Source organism: Lontra canadensis, unplaced genomic scaffold (assembly GCF_010015895.1).
Source record: "Lontra canadensis isolate GAN:19392208 unplaced genomic scaffold, GSC_riverotter_1.0 scaffold174, whole genome shotgun sequence".
Taxonomy (NCBI): Eukaryota; Metazoa; Chordata; class Mammalia; order Carnivora; family Mustelidae; genus Lontra; species Lontra canadensis.
The window spans coordinates 216,848-231,198 of NW_022631168.1; the positions used below are offsets into that span (position 1 = coordinate 216,848).

The 14,351-nt window shown below is 61.4% G+C and overlaps 1 protein-coding gene across 3 annotated transcripts in view; it reads left to right on the forward strand.

Moving 5' to 3' along the window:
• Window positions 1–645: 645 nt before the first annotated feature.
• The window catches only part of ATP2B3 (ATPase plasma membrane Ca2+ transporting 3), a 40,443-nt gene continuing 26,737 nt past the window's right edge, over window positions 646–14,351 (forward strand). For all 3 annotated transcript variants that reach the window (XM_032846307.1, XM_032846305.1, XM_032846306.1), the window contains exons 1-10: window positions 646–892; window positions 5,379–5,576; window positions 5,687–5,944; window positions 6,247–6,372; window positions 7,015–7,140; window positions 9,797–9,838; window positions 11,168–11,332; window positions 11,658–11,872; window positions 12,537–12,779; window positions 13,187–13,428. In XM_032846307.1, the coding sequence (XP_032702198.1) occupies window positions 685–892; window positions 5,379–5,576; window positions 5,687–5,944; window positions 6,247–6,372; window positions 7,015–7,140; window positions 9,797–9,838; window positions 11,168–11,332; window positions 11,658–11,872; window positions 12,537–12,779; window positions 13,187–13,428 (1,823 nt within the window). In that variant the 5' untranslated portion in view covers window positions 646–684. The remainder of the gene's footprint in view (window positions 893–5,378; window positions 5,577–5,686; window positions 5,945–6,246; window positions 6,373–7,014; window positions 7,141–9,796; window positions 9,839–11,167; window positions 11,333–11,657; window positions 11,873–12,536; window positions 12,780–13,186; window positions 13,429–14,351) is intronic.

Consider the following 14,351-nt stretch of genomic DNA (forward strand, 5'->3'; position numbering starts at 1 on the left):
TCCCAGACCCCACACAGCCCCAAGCCTGAAACTGAGCCACAGAGGCTGAGCCAGAAGACCACTGCCACTACCACTGTAGGGGATTCCTACCTGCCATGGTGGGCCAGTCCTAATCAGACAAGAGCAGGGAGTATGATGGAGTGGACAAGCTTTCACTCAAGGTGGGGCAGAGACATGGGGAGAATTGTGGCACGGATAACCCCCCCCAACCTGTGCCACCGTTCAACCCCAACACATCACTTCTGCTTCAGTGGGGATTCCTAGACGGATTGAGAGGTGGCTGCAGACCGCTTCTGGGAGACACTAAGGCTTCCTCCTGCCCCACCTAGGCAAGTCCTCCTGCCTTGGGTGCTCATGCCGGGAAGGACTAGGGGTTGGCCTGCCAGGTGGGCCTGGCAGGGCATGAGGGCCACCAGCCCAGCCTCGGAGGCGAATTTCGCAATCAGCAACTCATGGCTCAGGCTGAGTGCAGATCTGCAGAGAATTCTGGAAGAGTGGACCTCAGTTTTGTCTCAACTTCGCCCCTGGCTTCTCACCTCTCTCCAGGTGTCCGTGTTCAGCCACGTCCCCACCACAGCTCCCTCCACAACACTTCACCCAGACCTTGGGACGCCTGGCGGCCGCCCGCCCCTAGTACACCTGTGAAGAGGTCGGGCACCCCGTCCTCCCAGCACAGCAGGCAGGATGGGCGACATGGCCAACAGTTCCATCGAGTTCCACCCCAAACCCCAGCAACAGCGGGAGGCCCCCCAAGCAGGTGGCTTCGGGTGTACCCTGGCAGAGCTGCGTTCCCTCATGGAGCTCCGAGGGGCTGAAGCGCTGCAGAAGGTCCAAGAAGCCTACGGGGATGTCAGTGGGCTTTGCAGGAGGCTGAAGACCTCGCCCACAGAGGGTAAGACTGCCAGCAGAGCCCCAGCGCAGGCCACGTGTGTGCCAGGGACGTAGGGCCATGGGCCATCTGACACCCCCGCCCCTGTCTTCAAGGGGCGTCCTGAAGATGTTCTGTACCCCCTCCCCAGGGCAGGCCTGGCCAAGGTGGCGCTCCTGACCCTGACTGTGCCCTCCCATAGCAACTGTGCCCCACCCCACCCCCCAGCAAGAGATGCTCTGTGTGGGGCGAGGAGGTCATCCTCTGCGCACCGGGGGTCCTCGAGGAGCTGTGGCCTGAGCCCCTCCGTAATCAGCAGCTCCTTGCTGTCGCCTCTTTGGATTAAACAGCCATCGAGCAACAGAGAAGGGGAAGGAAGAGGACAGCACGGTGTCGGCATGCGCATGCGGGCTGGGCCCCCAGCTGGAACCCCAGAAGCTCTTCTGAAATGGGGTGGGACAGCCTCCCAGCGCAGAGGAGGAGGAAGACAGGGCCCCTGTCTGTATGTCCCAGGTGCCCTGTGTGCTTAGCCCTATGTCCAGTTAAGGGGCACAGGAAGAGGCAGGGGTGTAGGGGGGATGTCTCTGGAAAACGAGGGGAGCAGAGTGCTGAGCACAGTTGCTGTTGGCCACCGGCCGTCCCATAGAAAGGCAAGCCTGAGGCAGTATGGATCTGAGGGGAGCTGGTGCAGGGAGCTTAAGGAGGCTGAGGAACCTCCTCTAGAAGGTTCCAGAGGCAGAAGCCCAGTGGCCATCTTGGGTCCCTGCCGCTGCCCTGGAGCCCTTTCCCCCCTGCTCTGGAGGCCAAGCTCTGGCCTGCCCTGCACCAGCCTTTCCCAGCCCTGCCTGCCTGGTCTGCCGGGAGGCTGGGACCCCCAGGAGCCAGGTTTGGCCCCAGACTCCAGGAGTTCCGGTGTTTTTCTGCCCTGGCTGGCTCCTCCCTGGCAGGACTGCTAGGGCCATCCCAACCCAGTGCCAGGCCTGTTCACCAACGCTGATCGATCGCAGCTGTCACACCTTTGTCTACCCCAGGCCCTGGTCATCCTCGTCCCCTGCTCCCTGGCCCTATCCATCTGTGGGGCCACATGGGCTGGAGCAGGGGGCAGAGATGGCCCACCCAGGACATGGTGGGCCCAAGGGCCAGGCGAGAGTGTTCCCACCCAGCCAGGCCAGGAACTCCCAGCCTCAGTGGCCTTCCCAGGGCCGCCTGGATCTCCCTTGCTTGTGCTCTAAAGGGACCCAGCCTGGTGTGTTGTGTTACCGGGGCAGATGGCTTGGCTCAGGGCCAGAGGGATCTCTCTCCTTCCCTCCTCCTTACCCCTCCCAACCAGGATTTGGGACTAGGGGGGAGGCTGGGGTGGAGGGCCATTTAGCCGCAAGGGCTATGGCCTCTCCCAGATAAAAGGAAGCAGATGGGCTTCAGCTGGCAGCTCTTTCCTCTGCCTGTCAGGCCTTGTTAAATATTTAAAATGTCAAGGCCCCTGGGAACCTGCCTGATTCTGCCACAGCGCTCTCCGGAGCTTGCCCGGTGCCTGTGGAGGGGCAGGCATGGAGAAGGGCAAGCGCCCAGGTGGGCGGCCTGGCCGCAGCAGAGGGATCCAGCCAGGCCTGATCTCCACCACGAAGCATGAGCACTGTGATGACTACCCCTCCCATCCCCAAGCCCGGGAGCCCCAGCTCCCACCGCACCTGCTGCCTTGGCCCCGGAATGCTCCTCCAGATGTCCGCACTCCTGCCCAGACACAGTGGCCTCTCCCAAAACTACATCCCCAGGCCCCCACATCAATCCCCTGTCAAGGTGTGCTGGCAGATTGGTGCTTTGTGGAGTCTAGGGAGGTGTGTGGTGGAGGAGAGGAGATTCCAGCCATTCCTGGCCATAAGCACATCAAGGGACTCAGCCTTTGTCACTATCCAAGAGGATTCCAGAAGCCAGGGAACCTGGGTCTTGGGCCAAGCTCAGTGGTAAGCCCCCTGGAGGGACCCGGGGCCCAGCCCTTCCCCTGCCTGGCCTTTACCAGCAGTCATGGAAAGGAGAGGGCAGATTATGCAGGAACCACACGATGTGGGCCTAATCCAATTCCGATGGCATCTGGCCTCAGCTCTGGGTAGGGCGCTCATCTGTGTCCATGCCAACCAGCCGGCTCCCGCCCCAGTGCTCTGGCCCTGGGCCACCGTTGGGGGCCTGCTGGTCAGGCACATGCTTAGAATGAGAGGGGCTACGCCTTCCTTCTGGTGCCCACGTGAGCACCTGAGCAGCTGCCGGGACCCCTGAGCCCGGCAGGAAGACCACAGCCTTGGGCTCGTGTAGAGCAAGGGAGAGAGAAGCATTGGTAGAGCATCAAGGGCAGCTCAAGGCCAAGGAACAGACTGACGGTGGGAGGGAGAGAAGAAGGGGGGGGGAAGGAGGAAGGACTGGAGCAAGCTTGCTCCTGGGGAAGGGGCCCCAAGGTCCTGGCTTCTGTAGGGGATAAGCCATGCCGGGCGAGGTAGGCAGGATGCAGAGTTACAGGGCCATGGGGACCCGTGCCCTTTCTCAGGCTGGGATCGTGGATATCCTGGGGGTCTAGGAGAGCCAGGGTTCATAGTGCCTCCCTAGTACTTACCCCACATGTCATATGTCTTGTAGCTTAAAGACAGAGGCCTCAGTCAGGAGTGGGGCACAGGCCCTCAGCTAGGACCCCAGCCCCTAGGAGCTGAGGTCCTGAGCTTCTCCCAGACACCCCGTTGGAAAGTTGCAGCCTCCAGAAGCTTGAGCCCTGGCAGGGCCCAGGCACCATGAGGCCCCAGGAAGAAGGGCAGGGACAGCTGCGGCTCTGCTAGGTGGGGGGCACAGCGTGTGATCATCACCAGCTGGGGAGATGCCAGGCTCTTGTCAGGCCTTGTGCCTCGGCCCGGGGGGGGGGGGTCCCACCCTGCCCCTCCCCCAAAGTCATATGTCCCCGCCCAGTGGACACCCACCGTCCTTCCTCCCAAGGTCTTCTGCATTCCACTTAGCACTTCCTTGCTTTCAAGTCACCTGGGGGCCAGGTCCCGTGCGCCTTCCCAAGCCAGCTGGGAGCACCTCATAGGGTGGGGACCCCCACCCCCATCTGCCCTGCTGGTTGCTCCCTGCCCCCTCAGGAGGCCAAAGGAGTCACAACTCCTCAGGACTGAGAACTGTAAGCAGCCATCTGTCCACTAGGTGTCAGTGTGGGGCTGGACACTTGCGGGGCAGGCCCAGGTGACTGTATCCCATCTGCTTACCTCAGGGAAAGGTGGCCTAGTGGGTATCTGGCCTTGGGAGGTGACCTGGATGTCAGTCCTACATGGAAGTTTCTGGTAGCTCTAGAGGCAGAGAGGCCCAGAAGACTCAGTGCAGGCGTGGGTAGAAAGTGGAGTGTCCCAAGAATGGAAAGTAAGTTAAGGGCCCAGCTTCCAAATGCCAGAGCTCACCCCTTTGCAGGTGTTGATTCTGAGTCCTCCATCCCAGCCCCAACACAGTAGCTTGTCTGGGATGTGGAGGGGTCTCCCAGCACTCTGAAAGTCTAGATCAGGCCCCTCTCAGCCCCTCAAGCCCTCCTCCACCATGCATTATCTGCTCCGGCCACAAGGGGTCCCCACTGGGACTGGCTTTGTCATCCTTGACCTTTCTCGTCCTCCGCCTGGTGGCCAGGGGACACCATGGCATCAGCACGAATCACTGACAGTCCCATTAGCCTTATAGATGTTCCCACCTGCCACATGTGCAGTCCCATAGGAGGCAGTAGGTGCTCTGAGCTGCGGGACACAGTGAAGGGCAGGGATGGGATGTGCCATGGGTGCCAGGTCCCTGCTCAGCAGCGTGGGAGAAACAGACAAGATCTTTGGGCGGCTGGAGCCCACCCTCCCCCAGATCGGGTCAGATGATAAACGCTCTGTGTCCAGCACATGTAGTTTGGCTGTGCCCCCCTCTGGGTGGCTTAGCCTCTGTGAGGCTCCTGCCATCCTGGCCTGGAGTTAAGTGCCCAGGACAGCACAGGAGTCCTGGGTTGCCAATAAGAGTTCTGACTCATGGGTACGAGGCCCTTTCCTCCTCTGAACCCTGGAGGGTTGGTATGAACACATCGGCCCACTCACAGCACCCCCGTTCCCTCCAGCCCAGTCTCTTACCAAGCCCTGCACCACTGGGAAAGCCTTGGCTGTTCCCATCCCAGGCCCAGCTGGGTCCCCTCTGTCCGCTCCCCATGTTGGCTGTCATTGTCCGTTCTGAAGGCACCCAATGTACCCCATCCACATCCCCGGGCCTATGAGGGGAGGATCTGGCCCTCAGGCCCACTAGGGGCCCCACACCATTGTATGTTGTGTCCGGGCAACTGGAGTGGCCACCCTCACACATACGTGCCCTCAGAGGGCCCGTCCGCTTTCCAGGAGCTCTCGGGCCGGAGCCAGGGCTGGGCGCTGTGGGCGAGCGGGGCAGGAATGGGCAGGGCCTCGTGCTGCCGGTCTCACCCATCCTCCTTCCAAGTCCCTGCTCTCCATTCCCGCACCCCCAGGCCTGGCCAACAACGCCAACGACTTGGAGAAGCGCAGGCAGATCTACGGGCAGAACTTCCTCCCCCCCAAGCAACCCAAGACCTTCCTGCAGCTGGTGTGGGAGGCCCTGCAGGACGTGACGCTCATCATCCTGGAAGTGGCCGCCGTCGTCTCCTTGGGCCTTTCCTTCTACGCGCCGCCAGGAGAGGAGAGCGAAGGTGAGCGGGGAGAGGCGGCCTGACGGGAGGGCAGGGCCGGGACCTGAGCCAAGGGACCAGAGCACGACTCTCCCGGCCACCCCATCCTTCCCTGCCATCCTCTGGCGCAGCATGTGGGAACGTGTCAGCCGGGGCGGAAGATGAAGGGGAGGCCGAGGCCGGCTGGATCGAGGGAGCCGCCATCCTGCTATCGGTCAGCTGCGTGGTGCTGGTCACGGCCTTCAACGACTGGAGCAAGGAGAGGCAGTTCCGGGGCCTGCAGAGCCGCATCGAGCAGGAGCAGCGGTTCTCAGTCATCCGGGATGGCCAGCTGCTGCAGGTCCCCGTGGCCGCCCTGGTGGTGGGGGACATTGCACAGGTCAAGTACGGTGAGTGCCTCCAGGGTGGGCCTTCCCCCGCCCACCACCCCCACCCCCCCCCCGCCAAGGAGCACGTGGGCCTTCACCTGTGGGGGCGCAGGGGCTGAGTTCAAGCTGGAGACAGAGCCCCAGAAGGGCAGGACGACGGGGCTGGGTTGGGTGAGTCTTCCCCAGAAAGGAGGAGACTGAGAGAAGCGGGCCCCACACACTGGGTTCGAGACCTCCCGTCGTAGGGCAGGAGGGAGGCAGCAGGGAGGGAGCTGCCTGGATCCACACCCAGCCTGTGGTTCCGGCTGCCCGGCTGGCCCTAGGAGACCTGCTGCCTGCCGACGGCGTGCTCATCCAAGGCAACGACCTCAAGATCGACGAGAGCTCCCTGACCGGCGAGTCGGACCACGTGCGCAAATCAGTGGACAAAGACCCTATGCTGCTCTCAGGTGAGGCCTCCGGGCACCGGCCAGGCCGCCTCCTGGACCAGCTCAGCGCCGCACGGCCTTGGAGGCCACCTGGGCCTGCCACCCCCTCAACCGGGGCCTCCTGAGTAGCCCTTCTGGTCTGAAGGGGCCAGAGCGGACTGTGGGAGGCATGATGGGGCAGCTCCAGCCACTGGGACAGGAAGGGGGTCCTCCCAGCCCTGAAGAGCCCCTGATCTCCTGACCACAGCCCCCAGAGACGAGGCCTGGCTCTGGGTCAGCACAGTGCTGTGCTCCTCCCCAGCCCAAACACTCAAGAAGAGCCAGTGGGGGTAGCGTTCCCTTTCCAGAAGGTTTGGGCTTAGCCCGGGCTTTATCCCTGTGGCAAATGCAGTGTGAAGCAGGACTGAGAGGCTGGAGGCCCCAGGTGGGCCCTGAGAGGACCTCATCTTAGGCCTCTGGGCAAAGCAGCTGCTCCTGTGGGGCCTCCAGGTCCCCTCCGAGCCAGGGATGAGGCTTCAGCCCAGTCTTAGAGTCAACATAGCCCCCAGGGGCCTCCAAACGCTGAGTCCCTGCTTCTGGGATTCCTGCGAGAGAACCTGTAGGTGTTCAGCATGCCTCCTACCAGCAGAGTAAATCTCTGTCCTGGTTCCCCTGTGTTGCCAGGTACTCATGTCATGGAAGGTTCTGGAAGAATGGTGGTGACTGCCGTTGGTGTGAACTCCCAGACAGGCATCATCTTTACCTTGCTTGGAGCCGGTGGAGAGGAAGAAGAGAAGAAGGATAAGAAAGGTAAGGAAGCGGTGACCTCCAGTTCCCAGTGCCAGCGGGGGCTGGCCCTCTGTCTCTGCAACCTGCTCTTTCTTCTTTTATATCTTGCTGGCCTAATCCCCTACTCCAGCTCCCGGGAGAGCCAGCCCTCAGGGGTGGGAGGTAATACCCCCTCTTCTGATTCCTTTTGGGGACCCCTCTCCTGGGGTCATTGTCCCAGAGCCAGCAAGTTGGCGGGCCCCCCAGTTCTGTGTAAGGGCAGCTATTCCCCGAAGGCTTTGGGAAGTGTGTGCCAGGGTGGGGGAAGTGTCCTGGCTGGGCAGGGATGGGGTTGGAGGGACAGGGGCCAGCCACCTTGGCTTGGGAGGGCGCCACCAGTAAGGTGCTAAGGGCCCCCACCAACATGGCAGCCAGGGAAAAGGGGGTCATACAGCCAGAGGTAGAATGTTCCCAAGCAGAATGGACTGGACTCCCCAGAAGCCTTCCCCAGGACATGGCCATCCTGCTGCCTCCTCTCACCACTGCTATGTGCCCCAGGCATGGCTGTCCTCAGTGCCACTGCCACGCCAGAGTCCCAGTCCCAGAGTCAGGACCCCACCATCTTCTTTGATTAGGACGGGCACCAGCTTACAACTCACCTTGCTCTAACCTGGGTTTCCCCTCAGGCTGCTCCTGCAGTCAAACCAGGTGGGGAGCGGAAGTTTCTAGATGTGTGCCTCGGAGAGAATTCACTCAGGCCCACAAGAAGTACGAAGAACCTGCACATGTGTGGGGAGAGCACATGCTGGAAGCCTGCGGCCACCAGGCCCGCTCAGTCAGTTAGGGCCCCCAGAGCCAGAAAACAGGCAACAAAGGGGCAAGTCAGCAAGGAAGGATGTGCTGGTGTCCCCAGCCCTAGGCTGCCCGGCTCCTGGAGGCAGTGAGAGAGGAGACAGATGACCAGCCATTGCCTAGAAGCTTCCATGGGCCCTGCCCACCTTTGCCACACCAAGCCTCTTCTCCCTGCAGGGCTCAGCCTAGTTGCTGCCCATGGTGAGCTCACTAGGGTCCCTCGGCAGGCAAGCGGGTAGGGCAGTCAGCCCTAGGCCTCCGTTGGGGCTGGGCTGGAGTCCCCACCCTCCCTCCCGGGAAGCCAAGCTCACTGCCTGGGGTCCCTCCATCGACACCGTGATGACTGGTTGGCGGGGTGCTTCTTCTCCCCTCCTTCATGGGCTCCCCCCCGCCAGCTCTGTCCCTCAAATGTCGGTGGTCTTCAGGACTGAGTTCTGGGCCCCTCCTCTCCAACCTTGACAAAACCCCCCAGGGGCCCCAGGGACCCCAGGGACCCCAGCTCCCGCCCTGGCTCTGGCTCCTCTGTCCCCTCTCCGTCAGCTCCCCTAGGCCGAGCACCTTCACCAGCAGGCTTCCTGGAGGAGGGGAATTCTGACGGGGGCCCAGGAGGGGAGCAGAGCTGGCCAGGGTCTGGGGAGGGGCAGCAGCACCCACAATTCCCCATCAAGGTCTCAGCCCAAGGCTCAGCCACTCCAGCAGCCACTCCCAGTGCGTTTCCCTGGCCCGCACCCTCACCTTCGCTGCCGCTCGACTTTGTCTATCAGCCCAGCGCTCCCGGCCCACCTGCTCCCCTCCGACCTGCTTCTTGCCTTTCAGCCTTGACTCTTAGTCACCCTTCTGCTTGGGATGTCCTCCTGCCCCTCCTCCCCTCCCTTGGCTTCTGTCTTCCTCTTCCTGTAGTGCTCATCCCACACCCCCTCCCTCCTCTAGAGGCCTCCCTGGGTCCTGTCTGCAGCCTCTGACCTTTCTGTGGGCCCTCACGGCCCCAGAGTTTTCAACAACGACTCCTCACTGCTCTGTATGGTCACCGTGTGTCTACAGGCATCTCCTCTGCCCCCAGAAATCTCTTTCCCTTCGGAACCTCCCCACCCTCACAGAGGGCCCAACCTACAACGCAGCCCAGCTGGGTGTGGGCAAACTCCCCACCAGCATTCTTCATCTTGGCCTTGGAAGCCACTCACTGCCCCAGTCCCCAGCACCCAGCTGCAGGCTTTGCGGCGGCCACCCTGCAGGTTCACGGACGGCCACCCCCACAGGTCCACCTGGGACCCAGCGCGTCCCACACCGTGTCGCTTCCTCCAGGACTAGGTGCCCAGCACCCGGGTGCCAGGCGGGCACCTGAAGCTGGCAGGTTTCTAGAGTCTCGCTGCTTTGTCCCTCCAAAGCACTCATAGAGCTAGCCGCTGGGACCCCGAGGTAAAGTGCTCGGGCTTCTTCTTGGGGGCAAGTGCACATCGAAGCTTGGGGGCCCTGCTCAAGGTGGCAGAGCTGGGATGAGACAGCTGGCGGCTCCAGCTCCACATGGTGGTAGGCTTTCTAGAAGCCTCCCATTGCCGGGTCACACATGGCCCACAGTTTGTCCGGGGCTGGCACAGGGTGGAGGGCATTCACTGGAGGGCTGGGGCCTCAGTCAGGAAGCCGAGTGTGGCGCCCATTTCCCAAGAGGTGGTGATGGGGCATCAGAGGGTAATAGGGGGCCCGGAGACTTCCTCACTCTCTCCCCGCTTTCCACCGTGCTCTCTGGCCTCACTGTCTGTGTCCCTGTGCCCCGTCGTCCCGTGTGTGTGTGCCAGGACCACACGGATGTTCTCAAGGCTTCGTGTCTGTCGTTCCTCTTCCATTGTAGGCAAGCAGCAGGACGGGGCGATGGAGAGTAGCCAAACCAAAGGTAATGCGTGCCCTGCGGGCAGGGTGGGGCGGCGGAGGGTGTGGCCCAGGGTGGGGGGCCGCCCGCTTCAGTTCTGGGAGCAGCACCCGGAGAGCAATTGAGTGAGGCCAGAAGCCCACGGGAATCGCCTTCGAGCTGGCTTCCTGGCCAGGCGACTGAGGCTTAGGCCTGTGGGTGTCCCAGTTCAGCCGGACCTTTGAGGCAGGGTGATGGGTGGCCATCTGACGCCCATTTTCCCCTCAGCCTGGTAGACGCTGAGACTCCGCGATGGGACGGGGGCTGTCCACGGTCAGGCGCAGGTACTGGGGAAGCCAAGGTGGCCGAAGCAAGGTCACAGTTCAGAGACACAGACCCAGGGGCAAGACTCCGGTGCCTTTTGGGACCCGGGGACCCAGAGACCAAGACAGGGTCCGACAAAGAACCTGGAGTTCAGAGGAGAGCTCAGGTTGGGTCGGGGGGTCAGCCTGACGGCCACGGTCCCAGGCCGGGGTGGAGAGGGGCCGTCGCTGGCCGGGGACTGAGTATCACTGAGGCCGTGGGCTCTGGCTTGAGGCCCCTGGGGAAAGCAGCCAGCGGTAAAGGGTCTCAGGCAGCCACGGGGAGAAGGCACGGGTGGGAAGACCGGAAGCATTACGGAGCAGCTGACAGCGTGACATGGCGGGAGGCATACGGAGGTGGTGTCAGGAGCACCGAGAGCTCCATTGTGTGGGGACAGGGGTAGTGACAGAGAAGGATGAGTGGTGGGGTTGGGTGCCCCCTCGAGGTGGGGCATGGACAGGCCACCTGCTCCAGACCGAAAGTGGAGAGGCATCTAGAGGACAGTAGCAAAGGCTCCGTGAGGAGAGAACAGGGGTCGTGTATGGTGAGCGGGGGTCCTGAGGGAAGTCAATATGCCCGCTCCAGAGGCTGCTGGGAGAACAGACACCAGTGGGCTAGTGGGTCAGCTCAAGGTTCTGGAACGTTCCCAGGGCCCCAGGCCTCTGCTGTCAGGTATCAAGATTTGGGGCCTTATGGGACCGGCCACCCTGTCTGTGTGCTCAAGTTACTCGTGCTTGTGTCTGTCTTCTTTCCCCTGGGAGGCCCCCGGAGAACCACGTCTGCCCCGGCAAGGACAGCGCCAGAGCCTCCCACCCCGGTCAGGAGGGCCTGGGCTGCTGGGGACAGGAGGGAGAGGAGAGAGCCCTGGGCTATGTCACACTCAGAAAACAGAGAAACCCCCCCCCCCCAGCCCTGTTTCCTCTCAGGGAGCGCAGCTTTCCTTTGTCGCTGCCCACCACCCGCCCCCCACCCCCGGCCCTAACTTCGGATATGGGCTTCCTCCGTGTACAGCTAAGAAGCAGGATGGGGCGGTTGCCATGGAAATGCAGCCCCTGAAGAGCGCAGAGGGCGGGGAGATGGAGGAACGGGAGAAGAAGAAAGCCAGCGTGCCCAAGAAGGAGAAGTCGGTCCTGCAGGGCAAGCTCACCAAGCTGGCCGTGCAGATCGGGAAAGCAGGTGCGGCCGCCATGGGGTGCGAGCGAGGCGGGGCCGCAGAGAGCAAGCGGGAGCGGGAAAGGGCTGTTATGGGTCCTGTGGGCCAGGCCTTTGGGGGACCCGCCAGGGCCAGCTGTGGCCATCAGGGTCTACAGCAGCCCCCAGTCAGAGAGCATGGGTTCCAGACCTCCGCATGGCTGGGCCATGGGAGGGGTGCGTCAGCCGGAGCTGACGGCCTCCCTTACACCTCCCTCGCTCTTGCTCTCTCCCTCCCTCACCCCACTCACTCCCCATCCCAACCCCACCCCCTGTGGCCCCTGTGGCCCCTGCACCCCCGCCCCCGCAGGACTGGTGATGTCCGCCATCACTGTCATCATCCTGGTCCTCTACTTTGTAATCGAGACCTTTGTCGTGGACGGCCGGGCGTGGCTGGCCGAGTGCACGCCCGTCTACGTGCAGTACTTCGTGAAGTTTTTCATTATTGGCGTCACGGTGCTGGTCGTGGCCGTCCCGGAGGGCCTGCCTCTGGCTGTCACCATCTCCTTAGCTTACTCCGTCAAGGTAATAATAATAAACGCAATTGCAATGAGAACCCCTTGATGCCCGGATACAGAGCCAGAAAGTGGACTTGGAAGCCATTCAGCAGCTTGGCGTGACATGGACTGGAGAAAGTTTGGGATCAGTCAGGGGAAGGGGAGGCGCAGTGGGACGGACCTGACATCAGTGGGACGAGGGCAGGAATTTGAGGGTGCAGGTGTCACTTGCAGAAGTGGGTGATCAGGAGAGGGCTGAGGACACTGGGAGACAGTGGGTGGAAGATAGCACAGACTGGGGATGATCTGAGAGGGTTAGGTTAAGGTTAAGGTTAGGTTAGGTTAAGCTACAGGTAGAGGGTTTGTCCCGGGCAGCAGGGAGGCCCCACTTGCGCTCTGGGGAGAGCGGCTTCCCAGTGTTGATTGCTTGGGCTATCTGATGAGAGTCCTCCCAGCCTGCAACCAGTCCAAGCTATGTCTTTGGGCACTGCCGTCAGCCCACCAGCCCAGCAGCAAGGACATGTGGCAGCCATCTGAGCCCCCCCCCCCCGGGCTGTCAGTGCCACGCAGAAAGCCAGCAGGGCAGAACAGAGTCACACATGACATGCTGACGACCCCTTGCTCCCCTACCCTGTGGGCCAACCTTTCCGAGGCCAGCTGGCTACCCAAGCTCCTATCTGTTCCCTTCACAGAAAATGATGAGGGACAACAACCTGGTCCGCCACCTGGATGCCTGTGAGACCATGGGCAATGCCACTGCCATCTGCTCAGACAAGACGGGCACACTCACCACCAACCGTATGACCGTGGTCCAGTCCTACCTCGGGGACACCCACTACAAAGAAGTTCCAGCCCCCAGTACCCTGACCCCCAAGATCCTCGACCTGCTGGTCCACGCCATCTCCATCAACAGTGCCTACACCACCAAAATACTAGTGAGCAGAGAGCGAGCAGCCGGCTGGGCCAAGCTGGGGTGGGATGGAGGAAGGGGCCAGGCCCGAAATTGCAGCAGGAGCTGTCCCCAGAGCCTCCCTCTGCTCTCCTGAGAACCTGTGGCAGAACTACAGTGGTCTCTGGGGTGTTGCTTGGCCTCCACCTCATTTCTTGACTCCTGTGCTGGCTGCTGGGCAAAACATGCAGCATCTAGAAACCCCTTCCAAGCCCAGTGCATGGTGGGAAGCCTGCCCATCTAGTCCCCATGGAAGCTGTCCTCAGCTCCCTGCCAGACAAGGTGTCTCTAGAGACAAGGTGGCCGCAGCCAGGCGGGGAGGGGGGCCCTAGGGGTGGCAGGGAGGGTAGACTCGGGCCCCCTTGTGCCATGCAGCTCCTCCTTGCCTCGTAGCCTCCAGAGAAAGAAGGCGCCCTCCCACGCCAAGTGGGCAATAAGACGGAGTGTGCTCTGCTGGGTTTTGTCCTGGACCTGAAGCGGGACTTCCAGCCTGTGCGGGAGCAGATTCCGGAAGATAAGCTTTACAAAGTCTACACCTTCAACTCCGTGCGCAAGTCCATGAGCACGGTCATCCGCACGCCCGACGGCGGCTTCCGCCTCTTCAGCAAGGGCGCCTCGGAGATCCTGCTGAAAAAGTGAGCGGGCGCCGAGGGCCAGTCTAGGGCCGGGCACCCCACGGGCTGGCAGCCAGCCCCACGATGCGGGCTGCCGGGGTCGCTATCGCGGTAAAGTAGACGGGACGTCAGATGGGCCGCTTTAATCGCTTTAAAACGTACGGAATATATTCCCAGAGATACCATCACCCCCCCGAAAGGAAACCCTGTCCCTGTTAAACAGCCACTCCCACCTCCCCTCCCCAGCCCCTGACAGCCACTCATCTCCTTTCTCCGTGGATATGCCTGTCGTGGACACTCGCTACCATGAACAGGGGTGGACACGTTTTTGTATGAATATGTGTTTTCAAGGCTCATGGGCCTATTCCCAGGACTAGAAGCACTGGGTCCTGTGGGAACAGAGTTTTACCTTCTCAGGAGCCACCAACATGTGTTATTCTCTGTTGATAATTACGATCACTATTATCGATATGATGATCATTATTACAGCCATCCCAGTGGATGCGAACTTGGGTCTCCCGGTGCTTGTGTCTGCACTTCCCTGACGACCGGTGATATTGGAGAAAAAGCTATTCCTCTGCTCATCTTTGTTGTTTCGTTGTTTTTGGGTTTTTTATGCTGAGCTGCAAGAGCTCTCGATTATGCCGGACACTCGGTCCGTAACACGCCTGGTTTGTAAATATCCACTCTCACCCCAGGAGCTGTCTTTTCACTCTGCCAATTGGATTTTTTTTTCTTTTTACTCTCTTGATTCATCCCCGCATTCACCAGTGTCTTCCAGCGATGAAGTTCAGTTTATCTCTTAATTTCTTGTGTCACTTGCGTGGGGTTTCTGTTAGAGGTAATGAAGATGTTCTAAAATTGGCGGTGGTGACGGTGGCACAGCTCTGTGACTTATATCTCAATAAAGCCTCCAAGTACCCCACCCCCCAAGTCCACCCTTC